Source organism: Anabas testudineus, chromosome 6, assembly GCF_900324465.2.
Source record: "Anabas testudineus chromosome 6, fAnaTes1.2, whole genome shotgun sequence".
Classification (NCBI taxonomy): Eukaryota; Metazoa; Chordata; class Actinopteri; order Anabantiformes; family Anabantidae; genus Anabas; species Anabas testudineus.
Window position 1 is genome coordinate 6,028,598 of NC_046615.1, and position 18,145 is coordinate 6,046,742.

The window sequence follows — 18,145 nt, forward strand, 5'->3', positions numbered from 1 at the left end:
TGTGGCGCACACGCAAGAGGTCTTTGCTCCTCTGTCAAGACTCAAAGCAGCCTTTCACAACTTAGGAAACACCATCACGTAACAATGTGAAAAATAATGGCAGTAATAAACAAACAGCTCCTGTGGCCTCTGAGTCTGAGGTCAGACACCCCAGGAATAAATGCTCGTAGAAAGATAATGGGCTCTACGTCCAAGTCCCTTCACCCATACATCTTTTTCTGTCTCACTCATAGTTCATGCACATGAGATTATTGTTGGCAAATAATGAACCATGATACACTGTTAATGCATGTCGGCAGTGATATAGCATAGATGCCCTGTTATATTGATGGACAAAGTTATGTGTAGCCTCAGCTTGCTCTGTAGTCCTTTAACACAGAACTGCAAGTCTACGACTTTGTTTAAGTGCCTCTCGCCGTAGGTTGCACACTGCTAATATAGATACAGGATCACATGTAGCACTCACACCACATCCACACCAACACGTAGACACAAACACAAATGCGAGCATGCACGCGAACCAGCATGCTTGCACACAAACGCACGTTTACACACTGTACCCACAAACGGACACATACACATACAAGCAGCCTGACAAAAGGAGCTTATTGATCTCTGCTACTCAGTTCCAAAATATGTCTAATAATAATAATATTAATAATAATAATTACCAAAACTACTAATAATTATTATAATTCCGTCTCTTCCCTGGAATTGAAACCCACCAACATTTAGCATAATGTTCTCACAGCTTCCTCTGTCTGTCGAGGAGCTCGGCCACACGCCGCCTCTTACACAGATGTAATAGTGATAGCATTTGTGTAAAACATAACAGAGGAAAAGAAATTAGGCCCCGTTGTGATCCCATGTATGCTTTTTTGTTTTTCTGAATGGTTTCCACAACATGCTTATTATCAAGTTATGATTAAAGTATAACTTAACGATCACACTATACAATCAAAGGCAGAATGCAAATATGATTGGCTTCCCTTCTGTGTATCCAAGGCACCACGGAGATTCATCCTGTATTAAATTTGTTGATTTTAAGCTATTTCAAGGGCAGGTGTTTTTGATTTTAAGAACAGAAAATCTACAAAAAAACAAACAAACAAAAAAAAAAAAAACTAGCAAGCACTGTTCTTTTTCTTTTAAAGAGCTTGTGTGTTTGTTTTTTTTAAATGTTTTTGTTCTTTTGTTCTTTTTTTCAGCTTTTAACAAAATTGAGGTTTTTTTCATGATGCTTTTTTGTTTTTTTTGTTGTTGTTGTTTTTTTGTTTTTGTAAATCCTGTGCAATGATGCCGTCTGGTGGTTCACAAGTTGACATCGCGGACGTCTGTTGGGGTGGAGGACTGATCCTGCTCGTCCAGACCTTTCCCACTGGTCCCTCTCTGTGTCTGCTGCTGCTGCTGCTGCTGCTGCCGCCCCTCGCGCAGGCTGCTCACCAACACGCGCTCGATCTGCTCCTGACACTCTTTGAGAACGTCCTACAATGCCACAGGAGATGAAGAGGAATAAGCTGTAGGTACATGTGCATTATAATCTGCTGTCATAGGCATGAGGGTTCTCGATTTACAAATCAACCAAGCTAAGCTTCTTTTGTAAACAAAGTAAACAAGAATATAAATCAATGACAATATGAACAAGAAAACTCTAGTCAATGCAAAAAATAAACAAGGGCCCTTAGGCTACATAGGCTGGGGGGGGGGGGGGGGGGGGGTTAAATGACCAGCCCCTGCTACTGCCAAGGCTGAGCACAAACACTGACCAGATCCAAACATTACATCAGCCCACCAGGGTTGTTTGCTGTACACCACCCCAACAGTGCTCTTGTGCATGTAGACACATATGCAGTCACACACACACACGTGCATGCAGACAACCGCCTCCGCTATCCAACCACCCACCTATCAACCCATCAACTCTGCCTCGGCTAAACTCACACACAAAGCCCAAACAGAAGTAGCCTTGACAACGGCAGCTGAAAACACAGGTAGTACTAAAGCTATGTTAATTACATCCACCTCCTGTGGGAACACAAAGGTGGTGCTTTTTTTACGAGAGCCAGTCTGTGTGCCTGCCTGCCTGCGGGGGATCCATCTGAGACCTGGCCGGCTCGCTTTTCACCATCAAAGCCCGCCGCAGCAATTTGAGAATCCACCTGGGAGAGAAGCCTCTCAACAGCGCTGAGCCCTCATATCCTTCCCTGATGGAGGGTTGACAGAGGGGACAGTGCAGCCTAGCACAGAGCAGGAAGAGGGGGGCAACTCACTGGGGAAGAGGGGTAGGTTGGAAGAGTGCTGAATGGGTTGTTAGCAAGAACGTAAGAGAATAGTCAAACTGTTTTAGGGTCATTCAAATCTGAGCAGACTGGTGCAACACTACAAAATAACCTGACAGTTCCTGGAGAGGACGTCAGTAGCGAGAGCTGACACTGCTCTCTGGTGGTGAAATGCTGCAACACACCAAAGCCCAGTTGCTTTTCTCTCAGCACTGCACATGCACATACATGCATAACCGGCTGCCTTAAAGCACCAGGCGTCTGTGGGAAACATGACTGAGAGCGCCCCATGGCTGGAGGGCAGGGTGAAAGTGTACCACTTGTGGAGCGCCGAAACATTCTTTAGAAATTTACAGCTAATTTAAACCTGATGAGCCACAGTTTGAGCCGGCGTTACCGCTTCTGGTGCTGTCGGGGCCTCGTGAAACGAGAACTGAGACCTCACTCAGATGTGAGTTTGGCTCTTCGGGAGCGGCACACGGCTGAGTGACAAAAGGTCACGGTGTCAAAGGTCAAATAGCACGACGCATTCTATGGTGAGGCATATACTGTGTTTTTAAAAGGAAAGTTTAATTCAACTTCCCAAACTGTTACTCTGTAGACATTCTGCACAAATAAATAAATAAGTAAATCATTCTAATAACCCACTATATTACATGGCTACTAAAAAAATGAATAAATGTTTTTATAGTTTTTAAGTCTAGAAAGAACGTCCTTATTCTGTTTAGATCTGGGCTGGATGCCTCCTGAGGGAATGTTGACGGGACTGACACGGAGGAAACACGACCAGCATCCGTCCCTCTCTCCTCCAGGGGTCAGTCGCTAACATGGGTGTGTGTATCTCATGCATACACACACACCCAGAGTCTACCCGCCAACATATGCCCTATTGGTCATAAACTTTCAATTCCTGGGAGAAAATTAAGTCAAGTACAGAACATGTAAAGGAACTGCCTGTGTCTTACCGCAAGAATGCAAGCCTTCCCTTCTTAAAAGACATTCTCTCCCTGTCTCTGCTGCTCTTAAGAGCGGCAGTTCAGGTCCCATGCCAAGCCCCATAGGCTTTAGTCAAGCAACTTTAATGACTTCAATGTGTGACTACTGGAAACACCAATACTGTTTTCAGAGAAGCCCTAGGTACTTGGTTTCATAGGCCCAACAGCACAGAATAAGTTGGCCATGGGAGGTAGTGCTATACTGAAGCATCTTATTTTGCAACCTCAATCCGGAGAAACGCTTTACCACCACAGGTCCTGCCTTGTAGTTAAAGTCCTCCATCTACCCTACCTCAAACATACATTATACTGCAACATTCAGTCTTTCTGACAATTCAGGGCATGCACGTTATCCCTGGGCGGCCTTTGTGACAATGGCCGCAGGGGGAAGTCGTGCAGACAGACAAAACCAAAAGGAAGAAATGTGTGAAGCCGTGGAATGCGTTTTAACTGCTGACTGCACCACACAAGACAGTGTTAGCTACTCTGGGAGGACTTGGTGGTCAGACAGTTGAGACAAACACACAGGCAGGCTCACACAGATGACACACATCTTAAAACAAAATATCCGGAGGCTGACACTGGAAATAAGGAGTCACCACATGACTTGAATTTCCACGAGTTACAATAGAAAATGTGACCTTTCTTTTTCTTTCGCCTACATGCCGAAACACCATAAGCAGTGACGCCACAGGGTGTGTTAATAGAAAAAATATTTCCTAAGAAATGCATCTTTGTTGCAAGCATGTTGGCTTAAAAAAAAAAAAGAAAAAAGAAAATCACATTTCTATTTCACATCTAGCCATCATGCAACTATCTCAGCAACAGTTAGGTCACAGTGGAAACCGCAGTGATTAAAAAGAGGAATGAAAACAGGAAAAAAAAGGGGGAAAATGGGAAAATGTGTTTCCGGTATCTCAGACCGTGACTGTAAAAAAAGATGAATGAAAGAAAGAGAGCACTTCTCTACCGTCTATTTCCTGTTTTAATAAAGTCAGGGTTGATGCGCTTGATGTTCACAAACTAATAATTGAATATTCTAATTATTTTGTGTTTTAGGGTCTAGTCTAGTTTCTACTACAGCTGCTACAGTTGACCTGGACAGCAGAACGCTAGCAGCCCCTTCTTGGCCACACCAGGTGTATGCGAGGGTGCACACATTCTTCCAGTGGCCCAAGATGGTGACTTGGCCCTATCACATTTCCACTGGAAAACCACAGCTTCTGGATACCACAGATGCCAGCAGGGTGCCAGGGGGGTGGCGTTGGCCATGATGCTGTTGGCAGCAGCAGCTGCAGAGGTTGGCGAAACTCGCTTTGGCTACATATTTTGCCTGGCTCTTTGGCCGGCTCGCTGTGACACTCTCTACCATGGTGCCGAGCCTCTGCACTGCCGGCCAAAGCCAACTACAGTATGTTATGTGAACACATTTAGACTCCGCTTCACGCCGCCACCGCGATGACTGGTGTCAGAATCATGGTTGGGATGACTGGTGCTGAAATGATGTGTACACTGTGCAGCGTTTGGGAATAGAAGGCAGGCTAACTGTTGAAACGACATGGTCACTGAACAACTTTTTCTCTTTCTTGTACTCAAATACCACTGAAGCCACTAATTCATCTTGACAACCAATTCTGAGCATTTCGCATGATACTGGGATTTTTAATGTTACAGCACAAGTGGTCCCAAGTCTGATGCAACTTATTAAGTAACTTTATAGACCAAACGGGTTTCGTTTTGGCTGGTTTCCTAGCAGCTTATACTAAAGCCCTTCATATATGTTGAATTAGGAAGGGTGTCCTCTGCCTTGCCTCCTCTGTTTACTGCGAGCCATGGCTTGTCTGAATCCATGGAATGTGAAGAGTTGATCATACAGACACAGAGCAACTTAATTCCCACAAGACCTCGCAGCCTAAACACACTGAGGCCCTGTACTGCTGAGGGCAGCTATTTGTTTTTCCTCAGCTGCTGAGCGAGACTTCACACACCTCGCACCAGAGGGAGCCACGCTTTCCAGCAGCGATGCATTATGGGCCATAGAAGGAGACGAGAGAGGCCTTATTGTCGTGAGGGAGGTATGACACCCCCTCAGTGTCCTTTTCACACTTCAACAGCTTTCTTCCACCTCCTCCTCCTACTGGGCCTCCTTTTGGGACAGAATTTAACACACGAGGGCTGAGGTTTGGGATCAGTGGCGTGCCCTTTGATCTGCTCAGTGCAGTGTACACACACAAACTCAAATGTTCATGTTTATATTAAGTCTGCTGCTACTATCCAAAAGCCTTTTTGCATCATGCTTGGTATTAGCAGAACTCCTGCCAAAACAGTGGCTTCAGAACTGGAACTGGTCCCTGGGTACTGTTTGTGGCTGCCCACTGCTCCTGAACGTTTAGCATAGGTCAAATGCAGCAAACAGATTTCCCCAAAGAGACTAATAAAGAACTTATTAGTCACTTTACTTATCAGCCTCTAGTGTCACTCTCCCTAATCTGTGCAGTTCTACCCACCTACTGACCCTTGCAGTGAGCTATAGCAAACTGCAGTCCACTCCCATGTGTGTGATGAAAGCCAGGCATCCCAGAGTCAGTAGAGGCCCGGGCTGTGTTTGGACTCAACTCACCCACCACCGCAACATTCACTATACCCAGACAGCCACACAGCCTGGCCAGCATTCCTGTCAGCGACAGAGCACACTGTATATGCTCTCAACATGGTTCATTTTGGAGGATTCTTTATGTGATGGGGCCCCGGACTAGACTGATAGAAAAGAAATGTGCCACACACTGATGTCACAAGGGACTGCCTAGAAGCGCATTTGGTAAGCTGTGGCACGCTGTCGACTTCTTCAAATGAGGCTAGTTTGGTTCTTATCTTGCTCCTCATTTTCAGTTTTTCTTCTCATGACAAATAATGCCCGTACACCCCTCAGCCAAAATGGGTTTGTGGCAAACCCAATCCCAGTTGAGAAGCCAAATCTGAGTGTGACATTTCAACATCTCAACTACTGTCTGTTGCAAACACACAACCTCAACAAACATGCAGGGTTTCTTAACTTTTGACATAAATAACAGGGATATTTTCCCTCTGAGAAGTAGCAGGCCCGACAGGAAAAAAAGCTGAATTTGGTTTGTTAAGAGTGGTAATCAGATAAGTTAACTGTAATTAGCTGTGTGAGAGATGAAACGACAGCTTTGAATCACATAGTTACTGAGATGCCTGCAGAGATAGTAACTTCACTCCAACTAATGCACATCCTGTCCTCCCCTGGACTTCCCCAAGCAAGTAAGCATCAAGTTATGAACTAGCCGTGACTAAAACCTGACTAACAAGACCACACTGGAATTCTGTGATCACTTAGTGTCGTAGAAAATCATTTGTCTAGCTCCGTCAAGCTGCAGTAGAGTAAGTGTTATAAACAAACTCACCACTTCTGTGTTCGTAATTTTGGCCAGCAAGTCTGTCAGACTGTCACCCCATTGTGACTGGTCAGCTGAATCCAGCTGTAGGCCACAGATTGCTGCTCCCACACTTCCTGTGGCAATCATGGAGGGAGGGTACATGGCAAATCTGAAATCTGTTGGAAGAATAAATAGAAGAAACAGAAGAAATAACCTGAGTTAAATGTGATTTCATTGAAATAAGTTTGAAAAAGACACAAACATTTTGTTATCATTGTTGCAGCAGGGACAATGGGTTCTTTTGTTCACCTGGTGCAGTTTCTAAATTACACTTTTGCTTCATATGCTGCACAGAACGTGTTCACATACATCCCTCCCAGAGACAATATAATTTGGTAATCTAGCAGTCAGCTAATAAATAATCCTTCTATTGCACTGGGTCTGAACGCAGCGCTCACTAATGACCAGGGGCCTGGATAATGAGGGTTCACTTGGCTTGTAAAGGAGCTGAAAAGCAACCACCCTCACCCACTCCCCACCCTAGTCCCCCTTTCCCCAGCCCGGCCCCTTTTCTTCCATCTCCTGAGTAAATCGTGTGCTCGCTGAAAAAAGCCCCATAGCGTTTGGAAAGGGAGGAATAAAGAGGCTCAGTGCCTCTGCCAATGCTCACTGCTGTAGGTCCTTTTTCCACGTGTGGTCACAGGCGTGCGTCTCAAAGACCAATAACCTTGTTAGCTCCCCTCACTGTCATTCATAATGCAAATGAGACAGCTTGTGAACGGGCCAGAAGCCCGAAAAGGCAAGGCAACTGGCATACAGGGGGAGAAAGAGCAAGGGAGACAGAAAGACAGGGAGAGAGGACTTTTTTTTCTTCACAAACACACACTCACACATGTGCGCGCACGCACACACACACACACACACACACACACACACACACACACACACACACACACACACACACACACACACACACACACACACACGCACAGCTTTTTCTATTCTCTCTTTATGTCTTGCTCAACTTCTACCTTTCTTTTTGGACAACACATGGCCTGCTTAGATGGAGCCAGTGAATGGCACACATGCCCCAGTCTTTGTTGCTACAACAGGCAGTGGTTTGCATTGGCAGCCCTCCTATCTTTTAGCATATTAATAGAGTGGCGGGCCTGCTGGAGGAAAGGCAGAAGAGTGTGACTCCATTGTCCAGAGTCATCACCTCATTTCACCCAATTGAGAGACACAGCATCCATCCCCTCTCTGCTGATACCAATTCAGCAAGACAGGCCGGACAAAGACTTTGGCTGGACAAGGGGACAACGGGGTCGACGGGGGGAGGAAGATGAAGAAGCAGGGATGGATGGTATGGCAACAAGGAGAAAAGAAGGGACCCTCACCCCCACCCCCCTCCACCCCACAAATATGCCTCTGTTCCTGAGCCACCTATGGGCTAGAGGAGTGGGCAGTGGGGGCAGAGGAACAGCCTGCACATTAACATATTGCCATATTCAATTGCAAAGCAAACTGCGTGCGATGGCTCTGAAGGAGATTTTTCTTCCTTCTTTTTTTTTTTTTTCATTTGGAATCAAAGAGGTAGGTCCTTTGATAGCTGCCTTTTTAAGATGCACAGCCAGGCGCTTTCTCATCTTGTGGGCTCAGTGTTGACAAATAAATGAACTTATTATACACCCCTGTGTTAGCCGCTGGGCCTCTGCCAAGGGGCGATTTATTAAAGGCTACCTCGAGCCAAGAGGAAAGAGCACACAAAGCCCTTCAGCATTACATCACTGCTGTAAGAGCACAGCTTTCTATAGAGGGGTAAAAGGACAAAAGCATACATGGATTTACTGTACGTGTGCAGCGAGTGCAGACTGACAGGCAGGGAGGCAGACACCTCAGAGACACGGGGAAGAAACAATGCGCCAATGCCTGCGTGCTTTAAAACGCAGACACAAACACACACACCCACGGGACAGATGCAGTTTTGTGGGAGAGCTGAGTGGCGGGCAGTGGGCAACAAGCTGATTTTTCACGCTCAAGACAAGACAGGTCTGTAGCAGAACAAGGACACGCGCGTGCAGCCGATGCAGGCTGATACTCTGGCCTGGTGGCTGCTGCATGTGGGGGGAAGAATGGCCGTATTTTAGGAGGCCCTCATTGATATTCATGTTGAGGATAAACACTGTATGTAGCTGAGTGGGGACGCCTGCGATGGAAAGCTCCCTGTGAGCAGCGGCTGGCTGGCCTGGCCTGCACGCCTCTCACCCCCTTCAATGGCCCTTTCTCCTCCCGGTGCCCCCTCGTCTCCATTCCTCCCTGTTCCTACCCCCTGAAACTTCATCCTCAGGTCTATGGTCACACAGTCTGCTGCCCTACATGGCCCACTCCTCCTGGGTGGCTGCAATGCACAGTATGCACATTAAACTTGTAAATTAATTAAAGTTGGAAACTTGAACATCAGCCAAAAGAAGAAAGAAAAAACTCTTCTTTTCAGCCTCTCCTCTCTTTCCAGCGCTATAAATCAGGGTCTGTATTATATACATGTAGTCCTGTATGACTCTGTTTATTAAAGAAGTTACGAAGAAGTTATTAAAGATGCATTACGGGGACCACAAACTTTATTTTCTTCATTTTCATTTTCTCAAACTTCACAGTATGTTTGACCACTAATGCAACGCAGCCTAGTAGTCAGGGCAAGGTCTCTGGCGAGCTGCTCAGACGGTCCACCTAGTGTAGCTCCTTGAGACGCACAAACAAAAACAGCTTTGCAAGCGGTTCCAGTAAGAGCCTGAAAAATTAGCGATGATTGCTCTTCAACAATAACTTGATATTGTTGTAGAGCAAGTCATATTCCATTAGCTCTCGTTCCAGTCACTGTGGAGACAAACAGAAAACAAAATTTGGGAGAGTCTCGAGTCACGAATCCTGCTGTGAAACTATGATTTCAACTCATTTGCCAGAAAAAAAAAAATAGAAGAGAATTCCTCCTTAATTGTTGCATCCTGTGACAGCTCTCTTTAGTCTTACACCATCATCCTGTCACAGCTGTAGGCGTCGGTAACGTCAGCGATGAGGAGCATGCAGATTTGGCTCAGATCAGCAGGAGACTTTTCTTCTCGTCGGAGGACACAAATTATGAACCGTATTTTTGCCTGGTTTCAATATTCCAAAACTCCCTCTGCATCTGTCACCTTCTTGGAGATGACATGATTTGGATATTTATAAGATTCGCCGTAACAATAAAAACTCTCTAATCAGAAAAAGAGCTCAGTTCATTGAGGAAGAAAAAAAAAAAGAATCAGTCAAACCAGCTGCCACTAACATTCAATTCAAATCACAGTTATTAGTCGTGGTTAATGTGACGTCCAAGGCAAACATATAAGCTTAAAAACCCTTTGATTTCTAAACCTTTTAGGTGGAATAACTGCAGTATTCAAAGAAAAAACTCTCTCTTTGTGTGTCTGGTGTGACTCAGCTGGCCGCAGTATTTATAGTGTGGTGCTGATTACACCAGTGAGGAGAACGGGGGGAATTCAGGACATGCCACTCGATGATTCATTCTGAGTGCCACATTTTTGGGCGCATAGTGTCAGGAAGCTACTTCCTGCTCCATCCGTTTGACGGCGCAACCAGACCGGACGTGATTCCTCACATGAGCGGAGCGTGTGGAGCGATGATAATTTGTTGGACGAGGTGGCTAATTTGTTGGGGTTCTGACTCATCAAACATGAAGGGAGTTTTATGTAAACAAACACCAGTAAAGACCTTTTTTCGCTGACCACATCTGAGATGAATCATTCATCTTTAGAATGCGGAGCCGGGGCCTGGAGGGGAATCTCTGTGCAGCAGCCACTTGGAGAGGAAGCGACAAGGACCGTTCCTACCTCTATACTGGTGAAACTTACTAACAGGCTGAATGAAACAGGGCTGAGTCATTTTAAAATATTTGAGTGGTCACTGTTTCATAAAAATGGGCATGTTTCTCAGTAAGAAACTAAGAATATTTAGCTCATTTTGAGATCCAAGTAAAATACTGCGGTAACAAACTAACATGGGACAAGCTGAGCATAGGAATCCTGAAAAACAACTGTGTTCAGATTTCAATCTATTAGTAAAACCTTCATTAGCAATATGCTGCAGAAAAAGTCCAAGTAGTTTATTTCAAGACAAATTTGTTATAATAAGACTGAAGGGAAAGTGAACCGAGAATGGCAGCGAAACTTAACTCCCTCATGTTTGTTAGCTAGTGAATCATTAGTTTGTCTCATAGAAACTAAACAGTTAATCATCAAGTTACTTCACACAGCCCAAAGATGCTTTGACATACCAGGGAAAAGTAATCAAATACTGCTCAGAGACAAAAGAATGAGTACCCACTAACTTAAATCGCTTGGTATTTACATCCCAACTTGTAGCAAAATCTTCCCTGTGTCCTCCGGGACAATTGACTCTCTCTTCGACAGCACTGTTGGCTGTGATCCAGATTTTTCTTTTGATCAGCTTCTGTGACTATTGTCACCATTCCATGCATACCATTACAGAGTGAGCTACTGGAGCTAGTCTCCAGAAAAAAAAAAAAAAAAAGCAGACCATAATCCCTGCCAATATGGCAAGAAGACGGAGCTCAATAACCGCAGCCGACAGGTTGAGGTGCATCTGTCTGCCCCCTGCACCCCATCCATTCTCCCACTTACCTCAATTGAATAAGAATAGAAGAGGAAGCTCGGAGTACTTGGTGTCTGTGTGTAGGAATGGAGGTCCATAATCTTCCTTAATGAGCTTGTTTCTGGAGTATTATCCGGCGGCCTGCCTGAGGGAAACGCTGGTGTTTCCTATCAAGTGGCCCTGCAGCGTTGACCCTCGCATGGCTCTGCATATGAAATGTAAGGGCCGAGCCTTTTGTCTCCTTTCTCCCAGCCTCTAGCTGAGCCCCGGATCCATTTGCATAGTCGTGAATGGACCAGCCAATGTTATTAATTAATACAGAGCCAGCCTGCGCCACCTGACAAAATCCCACCGAGTGGCTCGAACGGAACTGTTTCATCAAAAGAGAGGAGCCATTAGGAATGAGAGGCCTTATTCTCCACTTCTCCTGTTCTCTCTCTTGTTCCCTTGAAAACAGAGGGTCGTGGTTGTGTGCGTGTTTTCTTTTTCAGTGTGGGAGCTGCAGTGGTGGGAGTAGTGGTGGGTTGAATGAGACTTTATGAAATAGGAAGGCCACAGGTGAACTGCTGTCAGCTGTCTTGCAAATGTAAATCCTCCTGAGGGATCGCCGTCTTGTCCTGCGCCTTCACCTTCTCACTGCCGCTCAGAGGACGTCTCAAGGAGGATTCTCACCAGATAACCCCAAAGATTTACGGCTGGGAACGTTCCACAAATGGGGTTTCGAATTCCCAGAGATCTTCAGATGCACCAAATTGTGGACTCGCTCTCTGATTTCTCTTGTCTTGCCCTCACTCTCTGTATGCCTGGATACAAGTCTGAGGAAAGCATACACAGATAAATGGCCTGTTGCTAATCCAGCGATATCTCCAAAAAGTCTCTCTCCTAAAACACAGTGTCAGGGGGATGACTCCGGGAGGCTCGTAAATTTATTTCCACTGCCTCATTGAAGCAATTAAGGACAAAGTGCATGCTGAGTCTTACACAATGTTGCTTTGGGAATAGGTCTGATCACTGACATGCTGTCATTCCAAACATGAATCTGCTGGCACAAAATAAGGGGTGAGAGACGTTGGGTGAGACAGGGACAGGAAGAGAGCAAGAGATAGCGAGGAAGGGGAGAAAGAGGAAAAGAGCAACGAAGCGTTTCTTCTTCAGTAACTTTTGTTGCAAACCTTTCTCACCCTATCATATCCATTGCACAATCAGTGCAAGGGAATTCACTTCATGTTGTAAACAGCCGCCACCTCCCTTGTATCTATTCATCTAACTAAACACACACCTCAGCACAAGGAGCTGTTTCCCATGGGGGGGTGTAGTTAGCATTCCTGTTTGAGGCCTGCAGAAATGGCTCCTCAGGAAGTGATAAAGAAAGGAGCGTCAAAAAGCCTCATTGATTACTCCTGAATGCTAAGATGAATTCCTGTGGATGTTAGGAGCGGGTCAAGGTGTTAGTTCTCTGCCCCTGCACTCCCCCTTTGTAGCTTTGAATGTGGTTAGAGGTGATGCAAACAGGAGAAACTTGTCCTATAGAGAATCGCAACATGGGAAAGCTATCATGTCCTCCAGCTGTTGGGCGGGGAGGCGTGAGAAGCTAGAGGAGGGAGAAGGAGGGAAGGAAGGAGGCAGAGGAAAGAGATATGAAAACATGACATGCCTTCGAATTGGCAGTGAAAAAACAATACACTCCTCTGGCTTCTTTTTTTTTTTTTTAAATCCCCTCTTCCCTCCTGTATCTTCTCCACCTCGACCTAGCAGTCTCTGCAGATCATGTTTAGGGCTCCCCGCGCCTCCCACGGCTCACTGGATGTTTGATCTCGAGACAACAATTCACCTCAAGAGCAGAAAGACAATGGTCTGCCCGCCTCCGCCCCTGTCGATTCCTCCTTGCGACCCCGTGTGACATGGGAATGCCCCTCAATCAGGCAAAATCTGCTTTGAAGTGTTACTGGATGCTGTGGAAGCCATTGATATGCCTCCCAAACATGACTACATACTAGCCTGGGAGAAGACAGATGATGGTTGTCAGATCTATATGTCTTCCATGACATGCGCTTTTCTCAGGCAGAATACTTTCCCACTGGAGGTAATGCGTCTCGCTTAAGTTACGGCGGGCTATAACCTGTCAACAGCACGCCTCTGACCAGAGTCGTTGCTGCGTGGTTATTTAGTGAAGAAAGCTTTGATAAGGTGCTGGAAGAAGAATGCGCAGATAAAAAATGTTTTGCAACATGAGAAAGTATGCTGATGCAACCTATTATCACTTGTTTTTACTTGGCAGCATATTACTGATCAGTGTCACTTGCAACACCAACGAGAGGTTTAAAAAAAAAGAAAAGAAGAAAACAATGCGATATCAACATGATATTGCACTCTGTATGCCCATGGTTTGGCTCGGGTTTTCCATTTAAACATCACAATTCATCAAGACAAACATCTGCTAATAATACATCAACAACCATTGTGTCCTACCTGTGGCACACAGGGCAATGAAAGTCTGTACATGTTTGCGAATAAGTGCCAGCTTATCCTCGGGCAGCGGCAGCCTCCTCACAATGTGCTCGATGAAGTCGTTCGGCGTCACTGCTGCCAAGTTCCACTTCAACTTCCCCAACACCACCAGTTCCCATTCCTGGAGAGAAAGAGAGAGAGAGAGAGTAGAGAGAGACGGCCCGAAAACGAGACTGAAAAGGTTTGAGCACCACAGATTTACATACTATGCCCCAAAACTGCTGCTTTACTGCAGCTGGATATGTGCAAGTTATAAAGTGTGTGACTGTGGCTCTGTGGGGCCCTGGCCCCTACAGAGGTGATCGTGTGGAGGGTAAGCATTATTGTCATCATGTTTGCCTCTGCTTGGCTGGGAATGGGAAAGACACAGAGCAGCAGCAGCGCCACCAACCCAGGTGACCTCACAACACTGTCTCCCTCCCCGTCTGTCTGTCTAGCATCTGGGGACTTTCCTAAAGAGGCCCACCCGAGGTTCTACTGTGTGAGCATGTGTGTGTGTGTGTGTGTGTGTATAGAGTGAAAATGGATAGGAAGGCTGTGAGCAGGATCAGCAATAAATCTCCGTTATGGTAAAAACTCAAACAGTATTTCATCTCTTATCTCACTCTATCAATCATCTCCACTATCAAAACTCTTTATGGTATGTTACAACAGATCAGGACTGAAATTATTTTCTTTATCACATGCTGGGTTTTGCTCCTAGCTTGCTGCTGCTAGTTAATGCTCTAAGTGCAGCCTCTAAGCCGATGTTCTGCTTTACATAAATAATGTCAAGTGTCAAATATAGGCTAAAGCCTCTTTTCTGTAATGATTTACAACATGTTTCTGGTTCACAGGAAACACAAACCTCGGGCAGCGTTTGTGATGAAAAGCTCTAGATCCAACATTACTCAACACCTTTCTGTAATATCAGAAAGGAGTTATAGGTGTGGCACTCGCTTCTCTTAGGGCGTATTGTTACTTTCACTTCCTAGGGGAGGAGGTGATTAACGAAAGAGATGGTGACTAATTTGGGAAAAAATTCTGTGGTTTGGTTCCGGACTGCAGCCTTGTGACTGGGACGACGGATGCTCTTCATTTTGCCGTTCACAGTCACAGACCACATGGACTGAAGTCATGAGGCAATTCAACATGGCTGTCACTGACCTTCCTGCAACCAGCCTGCAATTTTCTAATCAAAGTGACCTTTTTCAGCCTTGTGGCATTTTCTGATCTCCTTGATGTCAGGAGGAAATGGATGCAAGGGAGGAACAAGGGTTTTGTTTGTACTCGTAATTACCAATATAGGAGGAAATAAGAAAATTAAAGCCTTCTAATTCCAAGGTGAAGGACGTACTCATCCGAGGTACCACCTTGTTTGAAGGAGTTTGACCAACATCTCAAACACTCAATTATGCAATCATATGCAAATCATAATGCCATCAAGTGGCTGCTCTTATGCAATATGGCTGCCTCCTGCTCTCAAAAGCTATTTTCATCAGTACCAGCAAGATTCAAGTTTACAGCGAAGCCTGTGACAAACCTTGCAACACAGGCTCTATGCTGACAGAGTGGCAGGCAGGCAAGCAGGCAGGCAGGCACCCACTTCCTTCTGCTACTGCCTTCCTCTGGTCACACCTTCTTTGTAACATTGCGGTTCTCTTTACAAGAAATTGTTACCAAAGACGAGGACAAAAAAACGATCACATGCCCTGAGCAGCTGATCTCTGTTTCCTGTATCTGCATGTCAGCCAAAATACTGCCTTATACAGAAACACTGAGAGGAGGCCTCAGCAAACCAGTTCAAGAACTGAGGTTTTTGTCTTCAAACTTAACATAAAGGTAGGACGGACTCGGTTTTCCTTGCAGAGCGACGAGTCCAGCATTTCTATTCCTTTATAATGCACGCTCTGTTTGACATTTGACAAACCTACAACTGTAACATGCTGACCATTGAAACCCTCACTGGAGAGAGGGGAAATGAAATCTGACGCAATATTCTCAGGCAGAAATACATTCCAGTAGATTATCAGAAACCAACAAAACCAACAGCAGCTCATCAGCAACCGGAACATGCTGCAGCAATCGGCTCAACGGGTAGGGCCGTCAGTCAGCCAGCGGGGCAGGCCTCCAACCATCAGCCATGTTTGAATCATAATATGTGGCTTCTTTCACAACATGGGTGGGATTGGCTGTTGTTTACCGAGGAATGTTTATGTAGCACCACAGAGCAGTGGGGAAATGCTTATCTGATGTGAAACGGAGTTAATTAATTGGTTTGCACTGGTGAAAGCAGCTGGTATTATCAGGCCAAAGGCTTTATCAAATAAATGGGACACAGAGCAGTGACATTTTTGCTGCTCCGTGTGACACAGAGTCTCCCCCTGCATCATCAGTTACGTACGCAGCTCTGACTGTGAGCCACGTTAGTGCGTTCAAGCAGCCTGTGGGAAACCAGCAGCGGTGCAGCATGACATAATATCAGAAATGTGTGCATCCATGGTTATATTTGGATGAAAGCTAAACTGTAAAAGGCAAACTTGAATTTCTCTGTGTCTCTCCCTCTCTAGCTGACAGGAACAGAGTCAGAACTTTGGCTGGAGTTCAAGCTGACCTCGTTGCTCTGTGCAAATATCTGCCACTAGATGGCGATGGAGACCATCACACAGGATGATACTGTAAAGCCCAGAGAGTCTGGTACAGTAAAGAGAGCCCTTGTGGAACAATTACACTTTGGGGCTTTTGCTGTTCATGGACCTTTGATGACGGCAGAGGAGTCTGGACAACATATTCAGTAAAGTGGGAGCAGCCCTGGAGTCCAGCGTGTGATGTTTTGTGCCAAATGCCAAAAATAAACACATTTGAACAAAGATGCATTAAAACCCTGGTTTCCAAATGTAAACATGATGTAGAAATAGTGCCAGAAATATGTCATGCAGCTACATTTGTCAGCTGATGATGACAGCATGAATCCTCACAGGTTGTCAGTGTGAATTTTGTAAAATGTCTTCAACCAAATGTTGCTTACCAGCAGCTCTTGTGGTCTGATGGAGTTATCTGTGTAGATGCAAAGCTTCTCTGCGGTTAATGGACGAGTCTCTTTTAATTTGGATGCAAGAAACATGCAGACTGCTCCCAGCAGCTGCAGGTTACACTTTTTGGTGGGTACCACGGCTAAAAATCTGTCTAAGTAGTTCATGGCCAAGGGAAAAACTTCTTCCTCGCACTTCTGCTCCTCACAAACCTGAATAGAGAGACAGCAGACAATGCAGCAATGTTCAGCATTTGGAATCAATATCCCACCGTGCAGTGACCTGACTCATTTTTCCAGCACTTCAAATGCATATTAAACTTTTATGAGATAACGAAACAAAAGTCTAAATCGCATAAAAAAGCACATATAAATTCAATGACACACATAGTTGGGGCCCGGCCAAGAATTTGCGCCCAGCCCTATCATGCATTAATTCCAAAATACATTATTTGACAAAAAAAGGGTTACGTCTCCGACACATACTGTCAATAGAGTCACATTCCTGCAGTTCATTGACTAAGAAATGAATTCAAGTCACAATCAGCCGAGCCAAAAAACACCCCGACAGCACAGCACACGGAAACTCACTTTTTCATTCGTCATATTTTCATAAAATAATTAAAAATATAAATAAATTATCTAGAGCGATTTTTTTCGCATCATAATGTTCACGGGGGCATTCTACATCATACCCGACAATTCCTATCCACATTGTGGCTCGATATATAGGAAGAAAATGTCAAAATAAAAGGCGAGTAGTGAGAGGTTGGTGTGGCGTGCGTCACCGCCGACCCGATGTATTTATTTCAAAAATTTATTAAAAATCCCCAGTGGGTCGGACCCGGACAATATTTACATGAAAATAAAGCCCAAAGCCTCTAGATCGTTTACAGATGGTTGTTGTCGAGAAATATTGATCGGAATGACAAGAAGCGAACATAATTCCAGAGTGAGGCACGGAGACTGGGGGAAGACCAACAGCACAGATAAGGCCCTCGCCCCTTCCGACATTTAAAATAGATACTCAAACGGTGACAACGCTTTTTGTGATCATTTCTATATTCCCCGGACACACCGGACCCTCCTCTGTCATTGCCGACGGCTTTTCGCCGCTGTTATTGCGTTTATGACACTGTAAAGTCCTCTTTAAACGCACAAGCGCTCCTGTAAAGGAAAAAACCAACATGGCGAAGAGAACAGCGAAGGGCAGAATTGCACTGGGGAATGCATACGTGTGCATGAAATATTCAGCCTATCTGCAGTAATAACGTTAAAGAATCAACAGGG

General features: G+C 45.3%; 1 protein-coding gene and 1 long non-coding RNA gene across 3 annotated transcripts in view; one reads left to right on the forward strand and one right to left on the reverse strand.

Annotated features, from left to right (window-relative positions):
• Window positions 1-18,145, reverse strand: part of ccnd2a (cyclin D2, a) — a 127,429-nt gene continuing 109,284 nt past the window's right edge. For both annotated transcript variants that reach the window (XM_026366145.1, XM_026366144.1), the window contains exons 2-5: window positions 16,853-17,068; window positions 13,807-13,966; window positions 6,700-6,848; window positions 1-1,485 (exon numbers count right to left, since the gene is read on the reverse strand). In XM_026366145.1, coding sequence (XP_026221930.1) covers window positions 1,312-1,485; window positions 6,700-6,848; window positions 13,807-13,966; window positions 16,853-17,023 — 654 coding nt within the window. In that variant the 5' untranslated portion in view covers window positions 17,024-17,068 and the 3' untranslated portion in view covers window positions 1-1,311. The remainder of the gene's footprint in view (window positions 1,486-6,699; window positions 6,849-13,806; window positions 13,967-16,852; window positions 17,069-18,145) is intronic.
• Window positions 13,975-16,694, forward strand: LOC113166170. Its single transcript, XR_003299158.1, has 2 exons — window positions 13,975-15,666; window positions 16,395-16,694. It is a non-coding gene; the product is annotated as an uncharacterized LOC113166170 (long non-coding RNA).